General features: G+C 41.6%; 1 protein-coding gene and 1 long non-coding RNA gene across 4 annotated transcripts in view; one reads left to right on the top strand and one right to left on the bottom strand.

The window, feature by feature from the left end:
• Positions 1–714: 714 nt before the first annotated feature.
• The window catches only part of LOC140587014 (uncharacterized), a 29,957-nt gene continuing 8,300 nt past the window's right edge, over positions 715–22,371 (bottom strand). The window contains exons 2-5 of one of the 3 annotated variants that reach the window (XR_011988777.1): positions 14,343–14,539; positions 10,707–10,823; positions 10,458–10,551; positions 715–2,409 (exon numbers count right to left, since the gene is read on the bottom strand). This is a non-coding gene — a long non-coding RNA (uncharacterized lncRNA). Of the gene's footprint in view, positions 2,410–10,457; positions 10,824–14,342; positions 14,540–16,399; positions 16,465–22,371 lie in introns of all 3 variants that reach the window. The other 2 variants (XR_011988776.1, XR_011988775.1) reach the window with 2 other exon arrangements.
• LOC140587013 (uncharacterized) lies at positions 6,458–9,075 on the top strand. The gene is made up of 2 exons (XM_072708546.1): positions 6,458–7,969; positions 8,069–9,075. The coding sequence occupies exons 1-2, from the start codon at positions 7,197–7,199 to the stop codon at positions 8,532–8,534; spliced, it is 1,239 nt and encodes a 412-aa protein (XP_072564647.1). The 5' UTR covers positions 6,458–7,196; the 3' UTR covers positions 8,535–9,075.

Below are 22,371 nucleotides of genomic sequence, written 5' to 3' on the forward strand. Positions count from 1 at the left end.
AAAAACAAAGCACAGATCTCAAAACCACTAAACCTTACTATCAAAAATAAAAACAAAGAAAAGAAAACTACATCCTACCCAAGCAAACCACATCAGGGTTGGCACGTGCCAGCTTTCATAGTATGGCTTAACACCAACAACACTCTACGTGGATGGGTAGGTGCGCACCTCTTGTCTATCTGATCCCTTTCCACATGCATATATATAAGATGAAGAAAGCATAAATGAAGACATAAAACAAAATCCTCACAAGTTTCAGCTTCAACTCCATGTCTTTAACATTTTGCTCCTCCCACATCACACGCTGTTCATTGGGCAACACCAACTGGCAGAAATTCCAACCAATCATGGGACCTAGCAGGTAACAGATAGGAAACAGAAAAAAACACCTAGGCCTACGTGTGCACACGTATCACATATGTATTATTAACCACAAACTAAGTCTTAATTACATACTGATCTCATGTTTGTTCATCATGATGATGTTTTATCTCAAGCAAGCACTATATGTACTATATCTGTTGATACAGTAATCTACGCAAACTACTGAAGAAACAAGTCATGAATAACACAAGTTATATACTGATCCCATGTTTGTTCATCATTAATGAATTATAATGCAACTTTTATCCCAAACAATTACTATATTTGTTACTACAGTCATGGCCAAAAGTTTTGAGAATGACACAAGGAACAAGTCATGAACAAGCGAAATACTGATCTCATGTCCTTTATTAATGAATCACGACACATCTTTAATCTCATGTAACTACTATATTTTTCATGATTTGTACTTCATATAGTAATTGAGTTACTACTATCTGTGCCCCCATCGAGTGAAGTGTTACCAAATAAAGTAACAGGCAAATTCATTGCAGACAGGCTTCTAATTTTTAACCTTGGAGCACTTTACCAGTTCAAATGATTTCATACAGTTATGATACAGATTTGCCAAAAAGCAAAAACATTTAACAAATATGTAGCAACATGAAAACAGACATAATAGCAATAAATGTTAAACAATAATAAGTGTCAGAATCTGAAGAGAGAAGTAGTTAAGGAAAACAAAAGCTCCAGAAGTACTTTCAGTAGAAAAGCAAATATCTGTCAGTACAAATGTTGTGGAGGGCATTTAGACTCAGACTGTAGATCCTCAGATTCTGCTGTTCTTGCTCACTGTGTCGCCCTAGAACAGTGGTATCCAGGCTTGGGGAAATGGAATGACATATTTAAAGGATTAGTACTGACAATGACCTATGACAGATATTCATGCCGGAACATACACCAGCAGCTATATTTAATGTATTTAAGTTTAGACCACAACACTGAGACCAAGAGGTCAACCCAAAAAATAGCTCACCGAGATTTACAAATGGTAGGGGCCCTAAATCTCATGGCTTTACCACAAACAGCTTTTTATACAAATTGTTTTGAATCGTGCGATATTAGAGCATGTTCCAGATTGCGCACATTCATCAGCTTGCTTAGAGAAACAGGGGCTAGGCTTCTCAATGCCTTATAAGTAATAATGAGGTCTGCTCTGCGCCTTACAGGAAGCCTGCAGAAAGATGAGAGTATGGTTGTAATATGGCCATATTTTAAAATCCTGTTTACAGTTCTCGCTGCAACATTTTACAATTTACTGTAGAGCAGGGGGGTGACTGGGCCTCCCCTGCATAGGCCAAATGTGAAACCTGAAGCAATTACATTGCGTTCATGCGGATTTAGCCAAACAAAAGTCTACATCTAAGTTCAAAGCTGACCAAAAATAGTTTCTTATCCAAGTTATACCTTCTAAGCAGCATACTGTAACTTCAGGGTTGGCAACTCTGGTCAGCTGGCTGGAGTGAGATTTTCACTTTGAGAGAAATCTGCACTGCACACACTATTACATGTAGGTAACAGCTTTATTACTCTGCAAGTAGGCTGTAGGTTTTACAAACTACCCCAATGCTTTTTGATATAGCTTATTTTAGGTTTATAATGGAATATATAGATTTGCTGTAAGATTTCTTGCATGAGTATGTGATTCTGAAAGCACGAGTGTCACGTCTAACGCCTGATATTTGGCAACTCTGCAACTTTCATTTTTTTCTCTTCATACTGGTTCAATAGAACCCAGCTAAGAATACTATCACTCAAAAAGAAACTCTGTTGGCAAATACATTTTTTAATAATCAAAGTATAATCCTAGAAGTGCTAATCCAAGTACTTCCAAAGGAAGTAGGTATTCAGTCGTCATTTGATGGCACTCAATGACTCAGCTGTTCAGACATCTAGGGGAAGTTCATTCCACCACATACTGTAGGTGCCAAAACAGAGAAGAGTCTAGATGCATGTCTTCTTTGTGCCTTGAGAGATGGTGGAACCAGTTGAGCGGGGCTGGAGGATCGGAGAGAGCATGGTGTACTGGGGGGTGAGATAAGTTATTTTAAGTGGGAGGATGCTAATCGATTTTTGGCTTTGTAGGCAAGCATCAGTGTTTTGAATCTGATGTGGGCAGCTACAGTACAGGGTGTAATTAAAAGATCCAACACTTATTGAGGATTTAGCGGGAGAGCAGTCAACACAACACAAATACACACAAAAAGCCTTTTAAGCAGGTGTGAAAACAAATAATACACTTCACAGAAACCAAGTTAGACAAATTTCAGATCATTTTTAGGCAACTCATCACATGACTCACTTTCCCAAGACAGCCGCGGGTTACACCAAAAAAAGTGTAAAAGCATAAAAGTTCCTGACTCTCGAGGAGGGAGCTGTGATTCTAGGTAGTCCCGCTTTTGTACTCACTTTGTGTATTTTACCAGGACTTCAGGAATGACCTTTACCCTCTCTGAGTGTTTCTTCTGTAATATTGTAATATTATCATTTGCACTGGGCCACAAACATTTTTGGTATGTTTATACATACTGGCAATGAAGTGAGTTCTGATTCTGATTCTGAAAACCACTCAGGGAAGGTCCAGACAGACCAGAGTAGGACTCAAGTCTGACAGCAATAATTGATGTGCATTTTGGAAGAAATACTTTATTTTCCTGTCTGGACATTTTCATAGCATTTTAGAAAAAGAATGTACACTCACTGGCCATTTTATTAGGTATACCTTGCTAGTACCAATTTGGACTCCCTTTCACCTTCAGAACTGCCATAATTCTTTGTGGCAGAGATTCAACAAGGTGCTCAAAACATTTCTCAGAGACTCAGAGCAGTTGATGCAGATTTGTCAGCTGCACATTCATGATGTGTATTCCGTTCCATCACATGACGTAGGTGCTCTGTTGGATTGAGATCTGGTGAATGTGGAGGTCATATGAGTACAGTGTACTATAAAATATCCCCCACACCATTACACCTCCACCACCAGTCTGAATTGTTGATACAAGGCAGGATGGATCCATGCTTTCCTGTTGTTCAGACCAAACTCTGACCCTACCATCTGAATGTTGCAGCAGAAGACTCATCTGATCAGACAATGTTTTTCCAATCGTCCATTGTCCAATTTTGGTGAGCCTGTGCCCACTGTAGCCTCAGTTCCCTGTTCTTAGCTGACAGGAATGCTACCCAGTCTGATCTTCAGCTGCTGTAGTCCATCTGCTTCTAGGTTCAAGGTGTTTTAGAGAGCATTGCCTTTCTATCAGCTTGAACCAGTCTGGCCATTCTTCTCTGTTGATCAGCAGTTTTTGAAACACTCATATCAGCCTGTCTGACACTAACAACCATGCCACATGTCACGTGAATTACCTTTATTCGCCTTCAGGTGGAGGATGTATTCTCCCTCCTGGATACCTACCAGGAGTAACCCCACAGTTTGGAGGATCCCCAAGGCCGAGGCTCTCTTCCAGGATACAGGGAAGGTGTTAGATAGACTAAACATGGATGTAGATCCCCAGGAGGTGGAGAAAGTTCAGCGCTTACTGGCTGATGTGCTAAAGATAGTCGAGCATGAGACTGCTCAGCTTGCTGCCTCTCCGCCGCGTGAAGCTGCTAAGCCCACTACCTCTCCGCAGGCCAGCCCGCTGGTTCCCTGCAGCTAGTCGCAGCTCCGCCCACCGTCTCTAGCCTGTGGCTGCTGCCTCGCCTGACCCGGTACCCCCTAAGCCTTGCCCAGGAGGCGTCGCCACTCATCCTGAGCTCCTGAGCCATTTCTGGGGCTAATAAACATTTGGTATAACATGAGATATAAAAACTCACTGATCTACATGGGGGTAGAGCTTTGTCAAAGGTACTTGGGAAACTGGTAGCTTAGCTGAAACATAGCCAAAAATTTGGGTCCACAAAAAACACCTATGATCTTCCTCTGCTGGAATAAAGATTTTCTCAATTCTCCAGGAAAACGCCTTGAATTATGCCTGCCTCCAGTCCCCCTAATAAATAATGATAATGATAAATCTATGATTCTATGAGTCTATGATTAATGACATATTCAATCACATTATAATTTGCTGAAAAAACACTGCAACTATGCTCAACTCCAGGAATTCAATTTATTGCTGGTCAGATTAACACATTATCAAACAAAAAAGGTAGCAGCTTGCTAGTGGTAAAATAGTTGTTCAAGTGCAACATCACAAAAGACGATAAAAGGATTTTCCCTGGCAGACAATCAGCAGGTTTGACTTTGTATATGCCTCAAATAAATAAATGGCAACAACATAAAATTACTATAAGTAAGTAAGCAGGCAACTATAATTATCGGTTTAAGAGAAATAAATGGGCTGAGCAAGTTGCAGAACATAGTAAAAAAAATGCCATGCAGAAGATATATGAGAAGCATGATAGCTAGCGATGTGTTATGAACCAGGATTGACATAACTGGTACGTAGGTAGGTGAAGCCACTATAATGCGTTAAATGTGATGGTAATTTTTTATCATAACAGCACAAATGCATTCTTTTCCCACAGTGGATCTGATCCCACAGCTGAACTACTGTAGCACAAATAGCTGAAAAAGTTAATGCTACCTACAGATCCAGCCGCTTAAAATTTCCCCACTTTCCATGACAGGTCCTTGACAGGACCTTGACTGGCTCTTGGCTGGTCCTTGACTGTAATGAGATCCCCCACGATGATGTAATGAAAAAGGGGGCCGGCATGATCCACCCCTCAACTCTCTGTGTGTAAAGTACTTGCAATGATCTATCCATCCACCAGGGAGAGCAGTAATCTGAAGTGACTTACCTGAAATCAGGTAAGATACCTGAATCAGGTATTGTAACTCCACTGCAAAAAATGAAAATCTAAGCAAGTACAATTTCCCTATATTTAAACAAAATTCCAATTTCATTAATAAACTTACTACACTGCAATAAATGGCCTGTGAAATTTAGAAATAGTTTCTGTTGTGAGGCAAAGATGGCCTAAAACTGTCAAAATGTGTTTTTAGTCAGTTTATTGATGAAATTACAATTTTATTTTACTTCCCTCTTTGGAGATGAGGCGGTCCCAAGATATGTCCAATACAATAATTACAGGCCTAAACAAAGTATTAAGACTGATATTGTCAAGCAATGAGAGGTATATGAAAATTAATCAGATTTGAAGCCCATTAAGCTTGTTTGGCACAAGATGAAAGATTTCATGCGCAAGGAGGCCAAGCCAGGTACAAAGCAGCAGCATGTCCAAGAGTTATTTTGGGAGAAGAGAGTGACCCAAGATGTGTGTGACAGACTAATTACAGGTCTAAACAAAGTAATAAGGTTGACTGTGGAGAATAAAGGTGTGTTCTTTCTTTCTGTCTGGCTAACAGCCGGATAGGCTGCTGGTGGCTGCATATCCACGGGGGGGGGGGGGTGATGTGTGAATGTGTCATTAACTTCTCTGCTTGGCCACAATGAAACAATGAGACAGATGAGACAGATGTTTGAAGCGGTCAAGGTGAGGTTATTTTTTTAACCTAAGAAACACTGCTTTCAGATCATAAGAACATAAGAACTATACAAACGAGAGGAGGCCATTCGGCCCATCAAGCTCGCTTAGGGAGAACTTAACTAATAGCTCAGAGTTGTTAAAATCTTATCTAGCTCTGATTTAAAGGAACTCAAGGATTCAGCTTGCACTATGTTATCAGGAAGACTATTCCATATTCTGACTATCAAGCCAGTCGGTTAAATAAACACTACTAAACAGTCATTACACACTACCAGTCAAAACTGTTGTTGGCATGTAAATTAGAAACCAGAAGACTATAGTGGAAAAAAAGTATGATCGTCTACCAAAAACATTTATACACTGTATAGTCATGACTGACATGCTGAGGCTGGGTTTGAACCAGTGACCTGGGGAACACAAGCACACAGGCTTAGCCCACTGAGCCACACAGGGACCCTGAAAGTGCAAATGTTTTTTGCATGAAAGTTCACCATAGCAAATACCCTGAGCAAGGAACTGCCCACAAGCACAAGAAAAGTGGTGGGGCTGGGGGCTGGGGGCTGGGGGCTGGGGGTGGGGGGTCAACTGAATGTGTGAAAGTCATTAACATCTCTTTTGACTGGTAGTATGTGTGTGTTTGTGTGTGGGTTTGCATAGATCACATTTGAGGACCAAATTGCCCCCAAAGTGTAGTAAAACCTGAAATTTTCCTACTTTTGGGGACATTTTTTGAGGTCCCTATTTGGATAAACACTTTTAAAGCCTCTGATCACAAATTTTTCTGAACACATACAAATCGAATTTCAATGAAAAAGTTGGCCAAAATTTCACATCTGTTCACGACTATACGCTCGGGTGGTGAACAAAAGCACTGGCAAAGTCTTGCATTTCTGAAAAGTTTCAATACGCAGAAAAAGACTAGTCACATTAGAGTGCTATTTCGTGAAGTCTGGTCCACCATCTAAACGGCTAAATAGAAATAGAAGAAATCACAAGACAGAAAACACTTTAACATCCCTCCATCACAGAGCCGGACTCGCCATCAAAACTGTAAGCTCCTCTAAACCCAGCTTATTGTACCTTGATACCTTGTACGTTGCTTTGGATAAGTCTGCTAAATGCTTTAAATGTAAATATAAATATTGTACAGTGTAAAGCCATGTAGCAGAAATGACTTGGGGTCAGTAATCCAGGAGACATGGAGGTGTACAGTAAATATCCATTGTCTTCCCAACATCAGTCACTGAATGGTATTAAAAAAGCACTGGAGAGTTCAAAGCATACAATTCTCACAGTCTATCAGCACCACCAACATTCAGATGTAAATGAGCTTCAGATGTAAATGCATGCTGGCTGACCAGATCACCCCCCCTGGAAAGAAAATATCCCTATTCCCTTTTATTGTCCTTGGTGATTTTAACAGAGTGAATCTACACCAGGAACTTCCTAAATACAGACAGCATATCGACTGCCCCACCAGGGACAACATCACACTGGACCACTGTTACACCATTTTAAAAGATGCCTATCGCTCTGTCCCCCGGGCAGCTTTAGGACATTCTGGTCACTGTATGGTCCATCTTATTCCAATTTACAGGCAACAGCTTAAACGTGCCAAGCCTGTAGTCAAAACTGTGAAGAAGTGGACCAATGCAGCAAAGCAGAAACTGCAGGACTGTTTTGACTGCACTAATTGGACTGTCTTTGAAGCTGCATCTGATAATCTGGATGAGCTGACAGACACTGTGACATCATACATCAGTTTTTGTGAAGATGTGTGTGTCCCGACCAAGACCTTCTGCACATACAACAACAATAAACCATGGTTCACTCCCAAACTGCAACATCTTCACCAGGCTAAGGAGGATGCCTACAGAAGTGGTGACAGGGCCCTGTACAGGCAGGCCAGGAACACGCTGACCAGTGAGATCAAAGTGGCAAAAAGAAGCTACTCTGAGAAGCTGAAAGAACGGTTCTCAGCCAATGACCCTGCATCAGTGTGGAGAGGCCTGCGAGATATCACCAGCAACAGACGACCCCTACCCCCCGCTGAAGCAAACAAAGACCTGGCAGATGAGCTGAACAACTTCTACTGCAGGTTTGAGATAAACAGATTCACACCCCCCATCCACCCCACTCCAGAGACAATAACCCCCATCACACCTCGTACCCCCCTATCCTCCCCCCTGGAACTCAGAATACACAAAGCGGAAGTGAGCCGGCTGTTCCAGAAACAGAAAACCAAGAAGGCCCCGGGACCAGACGGTGTATCCCCCTCCTGCCTCAAAACCTGTGCTTATCAGCTGGCTCCCATCTTCACCCGCATCTTCAATAGATTCCTGGAGCTGTGTGTAGTTCCCTCGTGCTTCAAACGCTCCACCATTATCACGGTCCCCAAAAAACCCACCATTACAGGACTGAATGACTACAGACCTGTCGCCTTGACGTCTGTGGTCATGAAATCCTTTGAACGCCTGGTTTTAGCCCATCTAAAGGACATTACAGGACACCAGCTGTACCCCCTGCAGTTTGCCTATCGGGCAAACAGGTCGGTGGATGATGCAGTGAATATGGGGCTGCATTATATCCTGCAACATCTGGTCCGTCCAGGAACTTATGCCAGGATCCGATTTGTGGACTTTAGTTCGGCTAAACGAGCATAGATTTTAACGAGCAGTTAAAATCATTTCAGATCCGTCACATCCTGGACACAATCTTCTCCAGCTACCCCCCTCTGGCAGGCGCTACAGATCTGTTTACAAAAACTGTTTACACTCTACCTCGCACCTTAAAATTGCACAGTGTTACTCACCTGTGTATATTTATAATATTTATAATTTTTCACATTTGTATTGTATTTGTATTGTATTGTACTGTATTTGTACAGTATTTCTTGTATACGGTATTTTGTTTTTATAGTGTCACTTATTGTAGAGCTGGGTGATATGGCCTAAAAATAAAATCTCAGATCTTTTCACAAAAAATCTGATTTCCGATTTTAATCGATTCTCCCCTCCCCTACTCAAAATCAAACTACTTTATTTAGCTTTTTTTACTTTAGACCACACCTTTAGGAGCAGTGTGTGGCTCAGTGGGCTAAGCTGTGTGCTTGTAATCAGAAGGTCACTGGTTCAAGCCCAGCCTCAGTATGTCTGCAGCTCCTTGAGCAAGGCCCCAACAGGTGGCCTTCACAGACAACTTATTCTTCAAAGATCAAGTTGAGGGAGGCATAAACACAATTTCCCCACGGGGATCAATAAAGTGTCAGTTATTATTGTGAACACTTTTAGAAAGGTTTCTCTATAGCTTATTTTAAAACTGGCAACAACACAATACACCCTCAAACTTATAAATAAAAGTAATAAGTAATATTGTAATAACAATAGAAAAAAAACACATAATTTTATCATGTCAGCTTAGTATTAAGTAAATACTTTATGCCATTGGGTTTGACATATTATATTACAATTACAATTACAAATTACAGAAGTAGCAACACCTTTCTTTGGGCACGTGCCATCTTTTCCCCTGTCATTGCCATGTTGTTAGTGAATCTGCTACAGTGTTAATTTACCCGTGAGGAATGGTGCATCGCATTAGTTCCGCATTTGGCGCTTGTGTGTAAAAAAAGTAATAAAATCGATTTCATGAAAACATATCGTCCTGAACTGTAAATTCGAATTAATCAATTAAATTGATTTATCGCCCAGCTCTAACTTATTGTTTGTGTATGAGAGAGTATCAAACTGTGGGAAACTAATTCCTTGTGTGCCCCAGCACACTTGGCGAATAAAAGCTGATTCTGATTCTGATTGCTGCAGCAGGTGAGACCTATGACCTACAAATTCTTTAATCAATCAACAGTTACAGTATCAACAATCAATGGCTGGACAGTTGATACAGGGACAATGATCACAACACACATCAGAACAGCCTTCCCAAAGCCAACAAACTGAACCCTATTGAAAATTTGTGGACTATGCTTAAAATAAAGCACTTTAAAACAAATCAATATACTGTAGGACCAAAGTGCTGTACAAAGGATAAATAAGAATAGACAATAAACAAACCAATAAAGCATATTAAAATAAAATAAGTAAATAAAATAAATTAAAACAAAAATGAGCTTTTTTAATTCATAGCAAAGACCATTCAATCATTTAACCCTGTAAAAAGAAAAGTAAAGTTTTTGTAAAGACAGCGCCATCTAATGGTATCACCCTGCAAGTGAATGAATGGGCGGGTTTATAGTCAAATATAGGCCCACCCCTAGAAGAAGGGGGGCTCTACCTTTCGGATGGTAATTGGAAGGAACTTGGCTGGGATTTGGCTGCCAGCCAGACTGGAGGGGAAATTTTAAGTGGCTGGATCTGTATGATAGAAAGGTGTCAGCAGAGACAGTGCATGGCGGCTTATGGGGCTGCACATCCACAGACCAGTCAGAGCACCCATGCTGACCCCTGTTCACTGCCGATGTGGGAAGAAGGCAAGCCAGCAGCGGCAGTGTGATGCTCTGGGGGATGTTCTGCTGGGAAACCTTGGGTCATGGCATTCATGTGGGTGTTACTTTGACATGAACCACCTACCTAAACATTGTTGCAGACCAAGTACACCCCGTCATGGCAATGGTATTCCCCGATGGCAGTGGTCACTTTCAGCAGGATAATGCACCCTGCCACACTGCAGAAATTGTTCAGGAATGGTTTGAGGAACAAAAAAACGGTCAAGGTGTTGACTTGGCCTCCAAATTCTCCACATCAACAATCCAATCGAGCATCTGTGTGATGTCCTGAATAAACATTTCCGATCCATGGAGGCCCCACCTCACAACTTACAGGACTTAAGGATCTGCTGCTAACATCTTGGTGCCAGATACCACAGGACACGTTTAGAGGTCTTCTGGAGTCCATGCTCAATGGATCAGAGCTGTTTTTTCGCCGGCATGTGGGGACCTACACCATATTAAGCAGATGCTTTTAATGTTATGGCTGGTCAATGTAAACATAAATGCCCACTTTTTTGATATGATTGACATTTTTTAAGTCAATGAAATCCTTTAATTAATTTAATAATGCATCATCATCTGAAAGACTGAATTGCTACACTTAATAAAAACAAAGCCAAGCATATAGTACATGTATGAAAACACGTTTTAATGCATGTGCTACAAATATGAGATACTTGAATAGGCCTGTAATGTTTCAGCAGAATGATGAAAAAAAAAATATCTTTCTCTTCATTAAATGGATGCCAAACAGAAAACTATATCATACTCCATCTGTATAACCAAGTGACAGATAAACCTTCATTCTAAGAATGGAGTGTATTTACTGTAAATTCTACAAAAAAGGCAGAGATTTTCCAATTGGGGACTTTAAGCTTGTAAAGGTTTGACACTGTGAAATTAATTCAATTAGACTTTTATTTGACATGTTGCCATTTTGCTTCACATGTGAAGTCTTAGCAAAGCCCCCAAACAGAACTGGCATAAACAGCCATAATGAACAAATCACTTGTCTGTTCATTCACACATATTCCACTTACACACTTGAGGCTCAACATATGAAGAAGCCAGCTTCTTTCTTTGCACAAAGCAGTTTTCAATCAAATTCCCAAACAGGGCCTCACTGCATTTGATATTCCTGAGGAAATAATCTTGACCAGCTTAAGACTGACAGCATGGGTTGTCAAAATTAATTAATTGGAACATCTTGGCACTCATGTGTGCATTATCGTCAGTGGCCTGGAGCTCAGATTATCTCCCAGTTCTGTTTAAGAACATAAGAACATAAGAACTATACAAACGAGAGGAGGCCATTCGGCCCATCGAGCTCGCTTGGGGAGAACTTAACTAATAGCTCAGAGTTGTTAAAATCTTATCTAGCCCTGATTTAAAGGAACCCAAGGATTCAGCTTGCACTACGTTATCAGGAAGACTATTCCATACTCTGACTACACGCTGTGTAAAGAAGTGCTTCCTTAAATCCAGTTTGAAATGTTCTCCCGCTAATTTCCACCTATGGCCACGAGTTCTTGTATTTGAACTAATGCTGAAGTAACTATTCGGTTGAACAGCATCCAAACCTGTTAGAATCTTATAGACCTGGATCATGTCCCCCCTCAGTCTCCTTTGCTTGAGGCTGAACAGATTTAGCTCAAATAACCTTTCCTCGTATGACATTCCTCTAAGACCAGGAATCATTCTTGTGGCCCTACGCTGCACCTTTTCTAAGGCCGCTATGTCCTTTTTAAGATATGGTGACCAAACCTGTACACAATATTCTAGGTGAGGTCTCACCAAGGAATTGTATAATCTTAGCATTACCTCCCTTGACTTAAACTCCACACACCTGGAGATGTACCCCAACATCCTATTGGCCTTTTTTATTGCTTCCCCACACTGGCGAGAATGAGACATGGAAGCATCAACATACACACCAAGGTCTTTCTCATAATCAGCTACCTTTATTTCAGTAGGTCCCATAAAATACCTGTACTTTATATTTCTGCTCCCTACATGGAGTACCTTACATTTGTCTATGTTAAATTTCATCTGCCAGGTGTCAGCCCAGTCACTAATTAAATTAAGATCCCGCTGTAGCTGCTGAGCCGCTAGTTCAGTATCTGCTACACCACCCACCTTGGTGTCATCTGCAAATTTCACCAGTTTACTGTATATATTGGTGTCTATATCATTTATGTAAATTAGGAACAAAAGTGGTCCTAAAATTGAACCCTGCGGTACCCCACTATGAACGCAGGCCCACTGTGACATCGAGCCTCTTATAACTACTCGCTGCTTCCTATTCGTTAACCAGTTATCAATCCAAGTCGCTACAGTTCCTAAAATACCTGTCGCTTTGAGTTTAAGTGAGAGCCTCTTGTGGGGAACAACATCAAAAGCCTTTTGGAAATCTAAATAGATGACATCATAGGCCTTCTTATCATCAACTTCCTGAGTAGCTTCCTCAAAAAACTCCAACAGATTTGTTAAACAGGATCTACCTCTCCTAAATCCATGCTGGCTATCCCTCAAAATGTTATTTGAGTCCAGGTAATCTACCATTTTCTCTTTGATTATAGCCTCCATAACTTTACCAGTTATACAAGTTAGACTGATTGGCCTATAGTTTGACAAATTACTTCTATCCCCTTTTTTGAAAATGGGCGTTATGTTGGCATGCTTCCAATCAGAAGGTACCACACCTTCAGATAAGGATTTTTGAAACAGTAATGTTAAGGGTCGGCAAATAATATCCCTCATCTCTTTTAACACTATAGGTAAGATGCCATCAGGGCCCTGTGATTTATTTATTTTGAGCTTAGCTAGGCTTTGCAAAACATCAGCTTCAGTTATATATATATTAGTTATAGACGATGTTGAATTAGTAATAAGAACTGGTAAGTTACTAGTGTCCTCGACAGTGAATACCCGTGCAAAACTATCATTGAACTCATTTACTATGTCAATGTCGTTTTCAATTATAAGACCCTTACTATCCTGCAGATTAGTAATTTCAGCTTTTAGAGCTCTTTTAGAGTTAAAATACTGGAAGAAACTTTTAACGTCATCCTTAGCCTCCAATGCGATCTTCCTTTCGACATTCCTTTTAGCTCGTCTAATGTCATTTTTTAATTCAGCCTGTAGATTTAGATACTCTTGCTTTATTATGTCATCATCAGTTATTTTCCATCTCTGGAACAAAGCCCTTTTCCTCCTTACTTTATACTTTATGTCCCTATTAAACCACCTAGGTTGCAATTTCCTAGATTTATTTTTGCTAGAAACAGGTATGAAGTCCTCTTGTACTTGCAATAACGTGCTTTTAAAAAATTCCCATGCCTCTTCAACAGTTTTGTTATTTAACTCCATCCAGTTCACGGTTTCTAGTTTTAATCTCATACAATTGAAGTTAGCCTTCCTAACATTATATATTTTTGATTTGGACTTTGCTCTTCGGGCACTAAACTTAACCTCAAATTTAACCATGTTATGATCGCTACTGTCAAGTGGTTCTAAAACATCTAATTTACCAATCCTGTCCTGGTTATTAGACAAAACAAGATCAAGAATGGCATCTCCCCTGGTAGGGGTGTTAACAAACTGAGTAAAAAAACAATCCTGTACTAATTCCACCATCTCAAGTTCATTTTCAGAAGAGCCAGCAACAATGTCCCACTGTATCCCCGGTAGATTAAAATCACCCATAACTACCACATCATTTTTATTGCTCATAATCCTAATATCACTGTAAAAGCATTTTTATACATCCGACTTCTATAAACAAATAATACTACAAGGGAGAGACAGGAATCCGGGTGCCTGTGATACAGAGCTTCTCTCAAGTCCTCTGACCATGTTTTGCATATCATTGGGCTATTCTGAAACCTTGACACCAAGTGGCATGTTTTCCCGGTGAGTCATGTATTTCAGTTGTGTGTGTGTGTGCGTGATATAAACAGTACATCACCTCATTGCTGATTATTTCATACAGCCATTCCTGCTTTCTGGCAGACCTGTCGCTGCCGTGGTCTCCTCAGTGAGCACAGTGCTACACATAGCACAAGGCTACTGTTTTCTGCCACTTCATGCTCATCTACGACTGTAAAGCTTTTTTGGCCAAACTATGTATCATGAAGCAGCACAGCTCCCCCCGTGTGACGACACCTAAAGCAAAGAAGAAAAACAGAAGGCAAGTTAAAAAGCCAGAGGAAAACATTTATAGCACTCAGATAGATTAGGGGCTGCTAATAGCATGTTAATGAGCCACTAATAGTGCTGTAATCCCCTAGCACAACCATGAAATGGTGATTATTGACTTTTTATTACTAAATGGTAGATAGCTTCCGTATTTTAACACATTAAAAATGTGCAGTGTATTACTGGTAGTGAAGGGCAAATGGGCAGGGTTTACATATCAGATTCCAACAGTTAGTACAGGTTGCAAGCAGGGAAATAATGCCATAAACATTCCAGTCACTGAACTCCACATTACAGCTGCTCATCAACACAAGAGCATCATATATCTGTAGGTATTACATGTTTTCTAAAAGGCAAAGCAGGCAACAAAGTTCTGCTCTTCTGCCAAGTTAGAAACCATACTGGAAGATCTTCATGTCAAGATGCATGGACTACATTACAACTCATCTCGATGCTGCTACTGCCCTCTGTTTTGTATTAGGTAGGTTAAATTTAATCCTGGTTGCAAGCTCATGGGTTTTGATAACCCAGCATGACTGGTTCCAAGTAAAAAAAAAACAATAGATTTGTTTTTCCATCACAGTCAAAAATGTATAGTATGTATATACAGTTGCAATCAGAAATATTCAACCCCTTCACCTCAAAAGACATGACAGTAATGTAGATGAAAGATAGACAATAAATGACAAAAAAATCATTCAAACAAAAAACATTTATTGACACATATCTGAGTTAATTTGACAACAGAAGTTTACTTAACTTTGAAAATCAAATGAAAAACGTAATACTTTTAACACATGTGCATGTGCAGTATTATTCAACCCCCAGCTTTAGTACTTTGTGGAGCATCCTTTAGCTTATATAACTTCCAACAAACGTTTTCGGTAAATGCTGACAAGCTTCTTACACCTCTCAATCGGAATCTTTGCCTATTCTTCACATGCAAAAGTCTCTAGCTCAGTAATGTTTGATGGCCTCGGTGCTGCAACTGCCTTCTTTAAATCCCACCAAAGATTTTCAATCGGATTTAAATCTGGTGACTGAGAAGGCCACTCCAGGATGTTCCAGGATCTTTTTCTCCAATAAGCTTTGGTTGATTTGGAGATGTGCTTGGGATCATTGTCTTGCTGAAAAGTCCAATGATCACCAAGGTGCAATTTGTCAACAGAAGGCATCACATTTCTCTTTAAAATGGCCTGGTATTTTTGCTGTTCCACGAGTTTTAAACTTCCTTGTCCCAATGGTGACTCTTGGAATGTTAAATGTTTTGGAAATCTTCTTATACCCAAAGCCCTTCAGGTGTGATGAAATAATCTCCTCTCTCAGCTTTTGTGGAAGCTCCATTGTCTTTCCCATAATTGCAACTCACCTTGAATACCTTCATGAGTGGGGTTTATATATGCATCATAGCTGAAGCAAATGAAGAATCATTATAGAGTTCCCAAAGGCTTAATTATGTTTCAACTCCACTTTGAGCCATAAAAATTTTCAGAAAGCTTTATAAAACGACAGTATTGTATGGGGTTGAATAATTGTGACAAGGCTAACTTAACAAAACACACTGTTACACACAAATACTTTTTCATTTTATGTGTTGATTTTATGTTTCACTCAACTCATAAAGATGTCATCTAAAGCAGAGTCTTGCTTTTTGACACAACTTTAATTGATAAATCCTTAAAATCTTTGGGGGCTTGAATATTTCTGATTGCAACATTATGTATAGATACAATCCATACCAGTATATCTCTGTATTCTCTATGCGTGTATATGGAACCATATATATACTGTATATACAGCTGCCAGCTAATCAGGAACATAGAATACCTGGTACAGATGTGCTGGGAGCTGAGAGGAAGCAAAAACGCGGACTGTCTGGGGTTCCCCGAGGACTGGGTTGGGAAACAGTGATATACATACATATGTACACATAAACATTACAACAAAGCATAAATGCAACATAATCCAAGGGCTATGCTATCTAAAGCTCAAGTAAGCTGTAGTTTTCGATACATTCAATGAGTTTAACACCGTTTTTACTTCATACATTTGAAAGTTTTACCAAATGACAAATATTTTTAAATATAGTCCATATACTGTAGGAGAGGTCTTAAATTGACATACTGTAATATATATATATTAGGGCTGTCAAAATTAACGGGTTAACGCGGGTTAATCCATCATCATGATTAATCTGATTTAAATTTTTAACGCAATTAACCCATCTGTAGTGCAGGATGACTCAAAATCCCTGAAATGTCTCTGTCAATCCATTTTGGGCAGTTTTGGTGCATTCCATTTGCCCTCGGAACTCATATTCCGAGTCAGATTCCCGAGTTTTGAAGCCGGAAGTGACGAGATGCGCGCTCCCATTTCTTGGAGATCTGAGAAATATCTCAGAGCAGCACAGAGGATCTTGAGTTCAGAATCAAAGATGGCTGCACCCTTTATCAATAGAAGGGAAAGTTGTAGTTTTATACTGTTTAAGCACTACTTCTCATTTGTGGCTCATTAAATCGGTCGCACACACTATACCATCCAACTTATTTGTCGACGTGTTGCTACGGAGTTTTATACGTAAAGCACCGCGCGTAATGTGTTATCAACTAATATTGCTAACAATGGCAATTAACCGGGCTAGAATTGGATTTCATGATTAGTCGGATTATTTGTCGGATTTACGGTAGTTTGGGCTAATTGTAAGTGAAAGAAGATAAAGACCATTTAAACTGAGGTACAGTACCTTAAATCTGACAAGTTGTCGGGCTAAGCAAAAAATCTTGCTTTTTGATGTGGCAGATGGATTGCATCCGACTCATGTTCAAGATGTTCAGTAAACATGTTAAGTGCATATGTATTCCCTTTTTTCTTGAATCTGTTTGCTCATGCAAAATGAAATGCGATTAATATAGATTAAAAATTAATGGTATTTAATCGTGATTAATCTAAATTAATCCACAGCAACCCTGTGATTAATCTGATTAAAAATTTTAATCATTTGACAGCACTAATATATATATATATTTGTGTATGTATGTATTTAAGGCGACTTATTTTGTGTCAGATAAAAACATCAACAATTATAGGTAGATTAATAGACAACATTGTGACACCAAGGGGTTGGCTAGTAAAGACTTATTTGGACTGCATGCATTCAGCATGCTTCATGATGTGCCGAGAGTGGGGGGGAGGATGAAGACCATTCTGAGGCTTCCTCACACCAGTGGTGAGGGGCCCCTGGAGCCCTACTTCCCTCAAGGGTGCCTTGCGGCATTGCACAATGGGAGGAGCAATGCAGAGAGTGTGGTCCACCAGGTGCTGGCATTGGAAGAAAAAGCAATCTAAGCCCTCCTCAGCTTGTCCCCCAACAAGTAGCGGGACTACACCCCTCTGGCACTGACATTAGGGTAGTGCTTCCCCCAGTGTTCGTCAGAGGAGGGCATGAGGGCAGAGCAAGCAAGTCAGCAGAGGTAGGACAGTGCCACCCTTGGGGAAATCGCAGCGGACCCCAGTGGCCTGCAGGAAGATCTGGCTCTCCATACCAACTGCAGCCACCAGGTACACTTGCAGTTGCTCTGATAGAAGCAGACAGTGTACAGGTGATCATGTCCACACCAGAAACATCTCATCAACTGCCAGTCATGCCATGCTTCCCATTACAATGCAGTGACCCTCCAGCATGATTGCAGCAAGACTTGAAACTAGCAAACATAGCAGCAGATTATTGGTAAAGAGATCACCAGACTCCACACTGTTCTGGCAGGCCCTGATATGCAGCCAACCCCCCTGATGCAGCATAAGAATGACAGCATGACGATGGAACCCTCCCAAGAGATGGTTCAGGCAGTCCACAAACTATGGCAAGAGAGCAGCATGAGCCTGATGATGGGACAACAGTACTGGTTGAGGACACTATGAGATGGACACCTTGACATTTTCATAGCCAAGGATGACGAGTATAAGCTAATCAGATTTACCCAACACCATACTGACACTGGAGGTATCCTGCCCATCTGCCTGCAACTGCACAGGCTGGTCCTCACCAAGTATAGGCAGGTTCTGTGTGGATTACCAGAGCCTGAACTCTGTAACCTGGAAGGACTCATATGGACTGCCCTGGATTGACATTGCACTGGACCATATCTCCAGCTAAACATGGTTTAGTTCAGTGAACCTCTTTAATGGCTACAGGTTGAACTACCCCTGATGCTCCACCCAACATCATGTTCACCATCGGTCAAGGGCTGTGGCATTTTTGGCTAATGCCATTCGGCCTGTGAAATTCACACTTCCCTGTCAAAGAAACAAGGAAACAGAATCTAAAAACTGGGAAAATAATGAGAGCAGGTAAAACAGAACTAAGGCAAAGCAAAAAACCAAAACAGAATGTAGCAGGAGGAAAATATGAGATCTGTGCACCATTAATTTCCTGGCGGTGAGTCGCCAATAGGAGAGGGCGCTCAGACTAAAAGGGTTATGGGGTCTCCACACTCTTTTCGGCGGTCATTTCCATTGTCGGACTTCCAGTTCATCCACAAATTAGTGGTCGGGACATTTTGCATCAGTGCGTTTAGCCCCTGGGCAGAGCAAGTATAGCAAGCTGCGACAGGACGCCTGACACTGGGAATAATACGGCTGGGTTCTCTCCCAAGGTGTGAGTGGAACATCTTGCCTAGTTCGTATGTGGATATATAGCATTATATTATAATTAATCATCCCTTACCTTAATGCTCTATTACCACAGGGTCCAGTGTGCTGTGGTGTGGCAGTGATTGCTGCTTCATCTTACTTGGAATAACTGCTGCTCTGCCTATGGCAGCTCTGCTCTGCCTACTGCTGCTGTTTAGTGTTGCTTGCACTGTTTTGCACTTTGATCGCTCCTTCTTGGTTTTGCTGTACTCTGTCCAGCCTGTTGCTGGTCTGGTAGCCGGCTGATTTTATCGGCAGGTTCTTAACCGTGGTACTGTTTTGCTGGGGTGTGTGCGTCAGCGTGTGTGTGCGTATGCCGGTGTGTTAGAGGGGTTGATTGGTCCCTCGCTTTTCAAAGGCTTGTGTGTTTTTCTTTTGTTACTTAATTGTATTACATTTACTTGTTTGGTATATTTTGTTTCATGTTTTGGATGGGCAATATGCATTTTTGCTGTGTCCATTAATGTGAATTTCCTTTTGTGGGTCATATTGCCATGTATCTTATTTTATTTATTCTTTATTGGTTAATTTTGTTTGTTTAGAGTGCAATTTTTCTTTTTGGGTTTTGTGTGCCGAGTACACATTTGGTTTGCAGTTATTTTTCACCTGTGTGACTGAGTGAATCCATTGGGTTCTTCTGTACTGTCTTAGGCTCCAGTGCCAAGTCTTAGACCGGAAAGAAGTGGCTGCTGGTATCTGGGCTGTACTCTAGGCCAGGGTTTCTCAACCCGGTCCTCGGGGACCACCAGACGGTCCATGTTTTTGCTCTCTCCCAATTCCCTGCCAATTGGGAGAGAGCAAAAACGTGGACCGTCTGGTGGTCCCCGAGGACTGGGTTGAGAAACCTTGCTCTAGGCCTATGGTGTTCTGGTTGACCAATCTTTTTTTTATGGTTTGAGATTTAATAAAATCTGTGTTTGGAACAACGTCTCTCCGCTCTAATAGTCAACGGACCAGTGTGCCTTGGTTCGGTGGTAGGGCGACCAAATTTTCTCTGGATGTAATTCCTCGGGTGGCGTAGTCGAGCTTGAATTGTGGCCATTAGTACCATTGGTTTTGGTACTATTCAGTAGCATCCCATTCCTCTCGCCACAAGAATATAAGTAACTAAACTAGAAAACTGAAACAAATGAAACCCTAGGGAACAAAATCTACAGAAATACAAAAAACACAGGAGGCAGGGTTTGAACATGCGATCAGAGGATTGAGCTATGCAGCTATCTGGGGAGCAGAGGAAACACTGAAGACTGACAATGGGGAGTACAGGATGTAAACCCTAGGAGAAGACACAAAAAACAGGGTGCTGACCCTGACATTTCCAAGGAAGCAGTGCAACTTCTATCTGGATGACCTGCTCTCTTATGCTGCTGACTCTCAGAAAGTCCTAAAAAAAACCTGCTCACCATGTTCACTGCCATGACACCTAACTCTGCACCTTCCTGGGTCTAGCCTCATATTACTGGGAGTTTATGAAGGCCTTCATTAAACTGCCAGCACCACCAAGCCACTCCACTAGCTCAGTGAAAAGGGACAGTTTTTCATATGGTTGGAGGATTGTGCCACTGACGTTGGCTGCCTCTGGACTGTGCTGATCAAGGCCCCAATGCTGGCATACCCTGAGCCAGCACTCCCATTTATCATGAAGGCAGACACTAGCAATGTGGGACTCAGCACAGTGTTGTTGTGGGTGGAGACTCAGAGCAAGAGGATGGTGGTCTACTTCAACCGGACTTTGAGCCACTCTGAAAAAATGTTATTAATTGTAAACTTCTGACTTGGTCCAGGCCTGCCACCATTTCCATCCCCATTTCTGGTGATGGTGCTTCTAGCTGCGTGCACACCATATGTCCTTTGCATGGTTGTTGAGTTTCCAAAAACCCCAAGTCACCAGTCCCGAAAGCCAATGCCGCAGAATCACATGGGGGTACCTTTAGAGAGGGTTGGAATTCCAGTTATTTGCAGAGAAAGTTACTGCACATTGATTTTGTCAACTAGCAGAGCCAGTGGTGAATATGCATAGCAAAATGGCCTTGCTGCCATTGAGCTAAATTTAGAACATTTTAGGGAGGTTTTCATGTGAATGGAAGTTGGCACCACTGCTTACTTTTCTCCGAATCTGACTTGGCAGGAGACTGAGCAACAAGCCCTTTTCATTAGACTACCTGCAGACTAAAGGTTATGAACAGAGCAGCTCCCCATACAGGTAAGTCCTATTAAAAAGGATGCCTGCCATCGGGGGTTTACCATATCCCCGTAGAGAGGACGTCTGCCATCGAGGGTTTACCATATCCCCGTAGGGAGGACGTCTGCCATCGGGGGTTTACCATATCCCTGTAGAGAGGACGTCTGCCATCGGGGGTTTACCATATGCCCGTAGAGAGGACGTCTGCCATCGGGGGTTTACCATATGCCCGTAGAGAGGACGTCTGCCATCGTGGGTTTACCATATCCCCGTAGAGAGGACGTCTGCCATCGAGGGTTTACCATATCCCGTAGAGAAGACGTCTGCCATCGTGGGTTTACCATATCCCCGTAGAGAAGACGTCTGCCATCGAGGGTTTACCATATCCCCGTAGAGAGGACGGCTGCCATCGTGGGCTTACCATATCCCCGTAGAGAGGATATCTACCATTGGGGGTTTACCATATTCCCGTACAAAGGACTCCTGCCATTGTGGTTTTACCATATCCCAGTAGAAAGGACGCCTGCCACTGTGGTTTTACCATATCCCCATAGAGAGGATGCATGCCATAGTGGGCTTACCATATCCCAGTAGAAAGGACGCCTGCCATTGTGGTTTTATCATATCCCTGGAGAGAGGACACCTGTCATCAAGGGTTTATCATATCCCGGTAAAGAGGCCTCATGCCATTGGGGTTTACCGTATCTCCATACAGTGGCCTCCTGCCATTGGGGGTTTACCATATCCCCATAGAGAGGACACCTGCTATCAGGGGTTTACCATATGCCCTTGGAGAGGACGCCTGCCATTGTGCCATCCAGGGTTTACTATATCCCTGTAGAGAGGACTCCCTTCATCAGTGGTTTACCATATCCCTGTAGAGAGGAAGCCTGCCATTGGGGGCTTACCATATTCCCATATTACTGTC

The sequence above is a fragment of the Paramormyrops kingsleyae genome, unplaced genomic scaffold, assembly GCF_048594095.1.
Source record: "Paramormyrops kingsleyae isolate MSU_618 unplaced genomic scaffold, PKINGS_0.4 ups125, whole genome shotgun sequence".
Taxonomy (NCBI): domain Eukaryota; kingdom Metazoa; phylum Chordata; class Actinopteri; order Osteoglossiformes; family Mormyridae; genus Paramormyrops; species Paramormyrops kingsleyae.